Genomic DNA, 9,616 nt, shown 5'->3' on the forward strand with positions numbered 1-9,616 from the left:
AAAAAAAAAAAAAAAAAAAAAACACCTCCTAGTTAAGTGGGAGTAGAGAATGCTTCCTTAAGATGATATGCATTTAACCACAAACTAGTAAAATGATCATCTCTGGAAACAAAGAAAGTCAAAAGTGAAAAACAAACCAAAAGCCAACATCATCATAAAAACAGAAGTAGTTTAACAGTAACTGAAAATACAACCTCTGAAACTCAAACACCTGGATTCAGATTTCAACTCTATCACTAGTTGCCCGACTTTAAACAAATAACAATCACGTGTCACTTAACAGCGAAGACATATTGAGAAATGTGCCATTAGATGATTTCTTTGTTGTGCAAACATCACAGAGTGTACTCACACAAACCTAGATGGTCTAGCCGGCTGCACAGCTAAGCTATATGGTCTAGCCTAGTGCCCCTGGGCTACAAACCCGTGTGGCCTATTGCTGCACTGAACTCAGGAGGTAACTGTAACACAATGGCAAATGTTTGTGTATCTAAACTTAGAAACAGTACAGGAAAAGATAATAAAAGCTTTAAAAAACGGTACATCTGTCTCAAGCATTTACCACGAAGAGAGAGCTTGCAGGACTGGAAGTTGCTCAGGGTGAGTCCGTTAGTGAGTGGTGAGTGAATGTGAAGGCCTAGGGCATTTCTGTACATTTTTCTATGACTGGCAACACAGTAGGCTTGTGTGCACCAGCACTGCCACAAACACGTTAGTGATACATTGCACTACAACATCACAACAGCTATGAGGTCACTGGGCAATAGGAAGTTTTCAGCTCCACTGTACTCTTTACAGGACCACTAATGTCTACAGTTTGTCGTTGTATATAGAGTGCTTAGAACAGTACTCGGCACATAGTGCTGTATAAGTGTACATACTTTGATCTCGGTCTTTTGATGTTATGAATATCTAACACCAAAGGCCATGACAAAACACCAAAAACATTTCCATAAAAAATGAGGAATAAAAAAATAACATCCGACCAGTCTAAGCAACATAGCGAGACCTCATCTCTACAAAAAAAAATTTTTTTTAATGTGGTCAGTCACAGTGGTGTAATCCCAGTACTTAGGGAGGTCGAGGCAAGAGGATTGCTTGAGCCTAGGAGTTCAAAACCAGCCTAGGCAACATAGCAAGATCTTGTCTCTATACAAAAAATCAAAAAAATTAGACAGGCGGCTCAGGTGAAAAAAATCGCCTGAGCCCAGCAGGTTGAGGTCATGGTGAGCCATGATCGTGCCACTGTGGTCCAGTCTGGGCAACAGAATGAAACCCTGACTCAAAAATAAATAAATAAAATTAATTAATTAATTAGCCAGGCGAGGTAGTGTAGTCCTAGCTACTCAGGAGGCGAAGTCAGGATAATCATTTAACCTAGGAGTACAAGATTGCAGTGAGCTATGATCACACTACTATATCCAGCCTGGGCAACAGAGTAAGACCCTGTTGCCAAAAAAAAAAAAAAAAAGGAAAAAAATTCAAAATCAGCACTACCCTATTTAAGTTGTTGTTCTGAAAATACTAGCCAAGTGGTTAATCAAGAGAAAAACATAACATTTATGAATAAAAGAGAATAAAATATGGAATTATCATTATTTATAGATGATAATATTCCTGGTAATACCAAAAGAATCAACTGAAAATCTATTAGAAACAAATAGGAATTTATTAATTTATTTTACTCATTTACTATCCCAAAGTGAAATTTAGAGAAAAAATATGAAAACAATCTCAAGATAGTACAACATGGGAACCCAAACCTTTTGAAAACTCACCTTGGCAATATAATTTTGGGGACTCCCAAGTGCCCAGTGCTGTGCATCTTGAAATCGTATCTCCTGGAACACTGAAAAATCCTTCTCTGCAAGCATAACGAACCTGGCTGCCCAGCCTAGAGGTATAATTTCCCATGATATAGCCATCTGGCACCTCAGGAGGGGTGCCACAGTCTATTTCTGAAAATAAATTAATGTCAAATTCATTACTATGGGAATGTAAATTTTCAAAATTCAGTCTCTCCCTCCCTCTACCACATCCTCACACCCACCCCCGAGCCATATTTTAAGTCCACTGGTTCATTTCCACATGATTTCTGGGCACATTTCCATAAACTGTCTTTATTCAATCTTCTGACCTTCCACAGGTAATAGCATCTACACATGCACAAAGTTGAAAGAATTTAACAATCAACCTTCACAAATTTATACTAACTAAAGAGAAGTTTAGTCTAATGAAATAAAAAAATTTAATTGCCAAATATCTTAAGATATACCTACAGGCTGGGCACAATGGCTCACACCTGGAATCCCAACACTTTGGAAGGCCAAGGCAAGAGGACTGCCCGAGTCCAGGGGTTCGAGACCTGCCTGAGAAACTTGGTAAGACCTTATCTCCAATAAATCAAAAAATTAGTCAGGTATGGAGGTGTGCAACTATGGTTCCTTGGAAGGATCGCCTGAGCCCAGCAGGTCAAGGATGCAGTGGCCATGAGTATGCCACTGCACTCCAGCCTAGGCGACAGAGTGAGACTCCTACTCACTAAAAAAAAGGATATATGTACCTTTATAATGTTAAGGGCCACTTTTAAGGTGCTCAGTCCTTAACAGATCAGTGGTATTTACTATCTAACATAGTGTTTAATATCAGAATACCTATTAACTGCAAAAAAAATCCTCAAAGCTTACTAATTTCAGCTTGTTTAATATGGCTCCTTCTATCCCAATTATGATGTTATTTGCTTTATTTAATGGGCTGCACAAATGTGCAAAGGATCAGATTATCTCCACTTATATCCCCAACCTGGACCTGTAAACACAGGCTCAGATCAGAAGTCGCCATCAACAGAATCTCACCTTGAGATGCTGAATTCTTTGGCAGAAACCCACCTGTGCATAATGTGGCATCTCTGCTCGGGTGGAAAGGCTCAGGTCCATTCCTTGGCAGGTATCCATGCATACAATAGCATTCGAAGCTCCCGTGAGTGTTTACACACTGCCCTCCGTGCCTGCACAGGCCAGAAACTTCACACTCATCTATGTCTTGAGACCCATCCCAAATACAAGAAAAGAAAAGAAAAACAGAAAAAGAAAAAAGGGAAGGACCTTGTGACAGCCATTTTTCACACCCTCAGTCTACCCTTATAAATGGATGTGTTTGTTTGCAACTGTATCATGAAGAACCCTTCTGGGTTCTTCTCATATATCCTTCACATCATAGGCAGTGAAAATACAGAAGTGCTCAATAAGTATTTGTCAATGTGCTCTGAGAATTCATAAAGAAAAACAACCATCAGCAGCTCCGTGACACCAACAAAATGAACTCAAGAGTATGCTAAAAATGTCCAGTTACTGGAAAATAGGAATGGTCCCACCTTCATACTAAAATATCTAAGGTAGAGCTCCAGATATTTTTTTTAAAATGCTAGAGTGAAAATGCAAGGAACAGACAGCTTCCCAATTCATGAACACAGGATCATGTGGCAGGTAGTAACAAGTAATTAAATTATCATTAATTTCATCAAAATTAGAAGAGCTGAAAACAGGCTTCAAGAGGGACAAGACATGCCCCTTTGCAGGTTTTTCTGCCAGACCAAAGATTGCTGGAGACAGCGGGTGTAGGGTAAATACTGCATAATAATTCAGAGGCTGGAAAAGAAACCTGTCAGTTAGCAGTTTTTTCCCCCCAGAAAACTTTAAGAATTCCATCAGAGCCACAAACATTAATTCCACTTGGAGGAAAAACTTTAAGAATTCCGTCAGAGCCACAAACACCAATTCCACTTGGAAGAAAAAAGTACCCTAGAGATGAGACTTTTCCTAGGACATTTGCATAAACCATCCAGGCGGTGACCAGGAGCAGAGTGACTGAACAAAGTCTCACTGTTCCCAGACTTTGGGATTTCAAAGAGCAGTAATTCTGGAAGGACTGATATAAGATGGCCAATATTCTATACTGCCAGGAAATATCTTTTTTTTCCCATAAAACAACTAAGATCATAATTTTATAAAAGAGAGAACATTTTTGCTCCCAGAAATAAGAAGAAAATTTTTGAATTTGCTAAATGCGATTTTTGTTTGTTTGTTTGTTTGTTTGAGTTGGAGTCTCACTCTGTCGCCCAGACTGGAGTGCAGTGGCCGCTCCCGGCCACCGCAGCCTCGACCTGCTGGGCTCCGGCCATCCTTCCGCCTCAGCCTTCCAAGTAGCCAGAATTACAGGCATGCGCTACCATGCCTGGCTGATTTTTTGATTTATTGTAGAGATGAGGTCTCGCTGCCCAGGCAGGTCTCGAGCCCACAGGCTCAGGCAATCCACTCACCTCAGCCTCCCAAAGGCGCGGGATTACAGGCTGAGCCACCGAGCCCGGCTAAATGTGATTTTATAAAAACCTGTTATATTCTCATTTTGTTTGGTCTTGGACCATTGACACCTCATCACTCACACTGATCACTGGGAACCAGGAATTCTACCCAATTTCAATTGCTGGAGGAGCCCACACATATTCTGGGATTTGAGCAAGTAATGGGAGACAGTATTAAAGCATGGGAGGCGTTAGCCTGCAGATGCTAAACCATGCAGGGAGAGCTCAGGCGTATCTTCCTCACCCCCAGAAAAGAACAACAATGTCTTGGTCAATGTCTCTGGCATTTGGGAGTGCTAGAGCCTTGCTTCAGCCATCCTTTGAGAATCTTGGGCCTATCTCTCTCTCCTAAGAGCAGGGGCCTGATGTCCTCACCAACCACATCTGGAGACCTAAACAGGAGTTGGGGGGACTCCCTGGGGAGGTACGCTAGGAGCTCCTAACCGGCTATAAGCACTGCCCTGGGCAGTAGGGAGCAACCCCACCCCGTGTGCTTTTCCTTGGATTTGTCTTTCTTGCTTCTTCCTTCTTTCAGAGTGGTACAACATGACTGACTCTTCAAGAATAAAATCCAGGCCAGGCACAGTGGCTCACGCCTATAATCGCAGCACTTTGAAAGGCCAAGGCAGGAGGATTGTTTGAGCCCAGGAGTTTGAGACCAAGCTAGGCAACATAGTGAGACCTCATCTCTACAAACATTTTTTTAAATATTAGCTAGGTTGCCAGGCTCGGTGGCTCAGCCTGTAATCCCGTGCCTTTGGGAGGCTGAGGTAAATGGATTGCCTGAGCCTGCGGGTTCGAGACCCGCCTGGGCAACTTGGCGAGACCTCATCTCTACAATACATCAAAAAATTAGCCGTGCATGGTAGCGCGTGCCTGTAGTTCCAGCTACTTGGAAGGCTAAGGCAGAAGGATCGCCGGAGCCCAGCAGGTCGAGGCTGCAGTGGCCGGGAGTGGCCACTGCCCTCCAGCCTGGGCGACAGAGTGAGACTCCAACTCAAAAAAAAAATATATATATATATTAGCCAGGTGTGGTGGTACACACCTATAGTCCCAACTACAGGAGTTCAAGACTGGATGAGCCATGATTGTGCCACTGCACTCCAGCATGAGCAATAGAGCAGGACCCCCACTTAAAACAAAAAAAAAGAAAGAAAAGGAAAGAATAAGCCAGGCTCGGTGGCTCAGCCTGTAATCCCGCGCCTTTGGGAGGCTGAGGTGAGTGGATTGCCTGAGCCCACGGGTTCGAGACTCGCCTGGGCAACTTGGCGAGACCTCATCTCTACAATAAATCAAAAATTAGCCGGATGTGGTAGCGCACTCCTGTAGTTCCAGCTACTTGGAAGGCTGAGGCGGAAGGATTGCCGGAGCCCAGCAGGTTGAGGCTGCGGTGGCTGGGAGCGGCCACTGCACTCCAGTCTGGGTGACAGAGTGAGACTCCAACTCAAAAAAAAAAGAAAAAAAGAAAAAGAAAGAATAAAATCCATTTAAAACAAAGGACTTGGATCTGAAGAGCAAAGTTCCATTTGGAGAAACCTCGGGACAGCCACAAGTCTGCTGAGGAATACCCCACAGAAGGCAAGCAGAATCTTGGAGGGACTTCACATTTGTATCTGAGGCCACAGCAGGTTGCTCCAGAATCTAGAACAGCAGGGCAGCTGAGAAGCTTGTGGACAATGATTCCACCTGGAGAATGAGATTCCTGACCTGGGAGGGGAGTCAACAGACTAAAGTTGGTCTTGGTAGGGGTATGGATTTACATCTAGGAATGAAGGTGTTTACCTCACCATAGACAGAACTATAGGATACAAGCTTTGGGCAGGAGACTCCAGGAACTGATAAATGGAAAAGCATGCACTCACTCTAGGTTTGGGGTTTTTGTTTTTTGTTTTTTGTTTGTTTGTTTACCTTTAAGCCATTTCTCAGCCAAGGCTGAGGTGCTGTTACCTTTCTCCAGAAGAAATGGCATCAGGCCCTGACACTGTAAGAAATGAACTTATGAAAAAGAAGGTTGCTGCTGCCACCAGAGTTGGATGGGTTCCCAATACTTGAGGAATTGAAAGCCACAGAAAAGTTATAGCAGACCTTACTAGAGCTGTACCATGTAGAGTCATGTCAGCAGGGAGATGATGGCCCCAGGCCTTATTCTCACATCAGTCTCTTTTCTCTCCACTGACTCAGCCCACCCAAGTCAAACCACCCTCACACGAGAATGTCACAGAGCTTCTTCTTCTGTGTTGTGGCTCATGGAAAAATTTCCATGGTTCCCAGGAGTCACTCAGGGGCAGTTCTGGAGGCCAGGACATCTGCTGGTCTCCAGGACTAGCTGGAATCATCCCACACTAGAACCCTTGTAACTCATTTCTCCTCTGTCTGTCATTGGTAACATCCAAGGGGCCTACCTGCAACCAGCTCCTGAGTTTGACTTCAACACTGCAAAGTACAATAAACAACTGGATGCAGGATTCCTCGAAATCTAGGAACAAGGATTCATACCCTGTGGTTCCAAGCAAATCCTTACTAACTGCTGATACCCCCAAATTTGTTAAGCTCTGTCCCAGCTAAAGTTCAGTGATGTTTCTCTGGCAACTGTGATTCTGAAAGAAACAGGATCGTCAACAAAAGTAGTCCATCAACTTTTACACAATGGTAACTGGAGACCTCTAAGGGAAGGGTCATGGGAATGACCGCCAATGGATATGGGCTTCATTTGAGGAGGATGGAAGAGTTCTAAAATGAGATCGTGGTGACAGTAGCACAATTTTGTGAATATACTAGAAACCACTGAACTGTACATTTCAAAGGGGTGGATCTTATGATACAGAAATGTTTTAATTTCTTTTTTTAAATAAAAAGGAAAGTCACTAAATAATTGCAAAAAGTAGAATAAATAAAAGCAGAGCCCAGATTGGAATTTTGTTTCAGGCAGATTGGTTCTTATTTGGCTGATACCTATTTGGCCCTTGCATAAAGTATTTTCTTCTCTCCTCCTTCCTCTTTCCTCTCCCCTCCCCCTTCCTCTTGTTCCTCTCCCTCCCCCTTCATCTTCCCAACTTTTAAAAGTTGAATGTATTCCTTGAAACTATACTGATAAAAATGTTGATAAATATACAGTTATAAGTTTTTCCTGGCAAACTCCCACAGCTTTGAAAACACAATTGCCAGTATCATATCCTCCAGAAAGTTCCCCTGATCCCTTCCTCATTGTCAAGATACGTGCCCCCCCCCTAGATTCCAGTAAATGCCCTTTGCTTACCTATGACTAACATGTTATACTGAAACTAGCTGTGTGCCTGTCACCTCCCACCGGCACAGCCTTGGCACATAAGAAGCACATAAGAAATGTGTATTGAATGAACTCAACACTAGATCACCATTCTGTATGTTTTTTAAATTAGGATCTTTTCTTTTTAATACACCTAATATAATACTGCAACACTGCATTTCTGCAACCATGCAGCCAGTAATTTGCTACCTAAAACAACAGGACATTATAAAATATTTTCTTATGCCAAGAAGAAATCAAATGTATCCTTTGAGAGATTCTGCCTTGGTACAAATCAAGAGGGAGAGTGAATCAGAACATCAGAACCTGTGGTTCCTGGTAAGTAAGATAAAACACATTCTCCTCTCCTTTTCTTTTCCCTGAAAACCTTTAAAAATCACAAAGCTTTTAAGCAGAGTCATTAAGTCTATGCAAGAGCGTCTTGGAACCAGGAGTCTTTTCCTGCCTTTCCTTCTCATTATTGTTTAAATATTTTCCTAGAAAGCCAAAGAGCTGCATTATCATGACATGCTGTAAATAGAGTTCAGATAAGAGAGAAGCTACTGAAAATTAGGAGGGTTTTGTCCATCCCTTGTATTTGACCAACGTATGCCCAGAAATCTGAACTGCAAAGCTGCTGAGGTCTGAAAAGTCATACTCCTCACTCGCCTCTTCATGTGGGAGATAAGCCCACATCTCTGACCTACTGTGAACAACAGCCTGGTGTCACTGCCAGGCCCTTAGACAGTAATATGCTCAAAGCTGGCATGTGCCAGTCACCCCAAGGACACTCCACCTCTGGTGACAAAATCCTGCAAGTGGCACACCATCTCCGGAGAGTCCTCTTTGTTGTTCATTATAAAAGTGTTCAAACACATAAAACCAGAATAAGACTATTGTAATAGGGAAAAAAAGAATATTACCCAAGGTTCAATAGTTCACATTTTGTCAATTAAAATAGCTTACAGACTAAAGTACTACTAGCTACGTCATCATAACACCCCTGGATACTTCAGTATGCATCTCCCAAAATAAGAATATGATCCTGTATACCGCAATACCATTATCCCTTCTGACAAAATTAACATGAATTCTCTAAGAATAACAAATACACAGCCCAGATACTGTCCTGTCAGTACCAAGTTGCCAACACCTTAGCCCCCTTCTTAAGTACCTGTGCAAAAGGTGCCATCATTGGGAATGAATGTCTTGTTGTTGTTTGTGGCTTGATATCCTTCTAGGCAAATGCAGTAGAAGCCCCCTGGTGTGTTGTGGCAAGATGTGTGGTTCCCACAGACCACAGTGGCTCCAAACTGGCACTCATTTTTATCTGTAGATACATTGAGACAAGGCACAGAAAGAGCTGTCAATCCACATCATCTTCAAAGCCAGAGTGTTCCCCATGCTATGGACCCAGGAGTCAATATTCTGTGACAGCAGCTTAATGATCTATTTCCCCCACCTCTTTCCTTTCAGTGTGCTTCCCAGACTAGCAGATACAGGCCCCGCAGAGCTATGTGACAGGAGTATACCGAAGCACAAGAGAAACACAACACTTCAATCTGGCAATCCATCTGGTTTTAAGAGATCGGGAGAAGGGGGATTCTTTTTGAACTTTTCCACACTTAAAAAGATCTTGTCAGAGGCCTAGAGAAGCAAACCCAGCAGAAACCTACTTTTCCAGCTCAGCCCTTCTCCTGGTTTTTCATGAAAGCCAGAGTAGGACAGTTTTACAGCCAGTGATTAACTGGAAAATATCTTCCTTCTGCGCTACCAGGAAACACAATAAAATTAGTGCTGAAGCCTCATCCGGGAGCAGGGTTGATATTGTAGCAGGAACAGCTCATGCTAATCGTCAATGACCTGTGTGAATAATGTTAGTCACCCAGTGAGGAGAGGCTGGGACATGGATGCTTGATGAGTTCACAGAAGCCTGCCCAGAGTGTTTTTAATACAATAACTTGAAATTGAAAAATGCAAAATGAAAATAA

General features: G+C 42.7%; 1 protein-coding gene across 1 annotated transcript in view; it reads right to left on the minus strand.

The window, feature by feature from the left end:
- Positions 1-9,616, minus strand: part of SUSD1 (sushi domain containing 1) — a 113,107-nt gene that overhangs the window by 97,275 nt on the left and 6,216 nt on the right. Inside the window, exons 3-5 of the mRNA XM_008068331.2 lie at positions 8,800-8,955; positions 2,889-3,041; positions 1,779-1,958 (exon numbers count right to left, since the gene is read on the minus strand). Coding sequence (XP_008066522.2) covers positions 1,779-1,958; positions 2,889-3,041; positions 8,800-8,955 — 489 coding nt within the window. The remainder of the gene's footprint in view (positions 1-1,778; positions 1,959-2,888; positions 3,042-8,799; positions 8,956-9,616) is intronic.

Source organism: Carlito syrichta, unplaced genomic scaffold (assembly GCF_000164805.1).
Source record: "Carlito syrichta isolate Samal-C Ts95f unplaced genomic scaffold, Tarsius_syrichta-2.0.1 Scaffold310362, whole genome shotgun sequence".
NCBI classification, from domain to species: domain Eukaryota; kingdom Metazoa; phylum Chordata; class Mammalia; order Primates; family Tarsiidae; genus Carlito; species Carlito syrichta.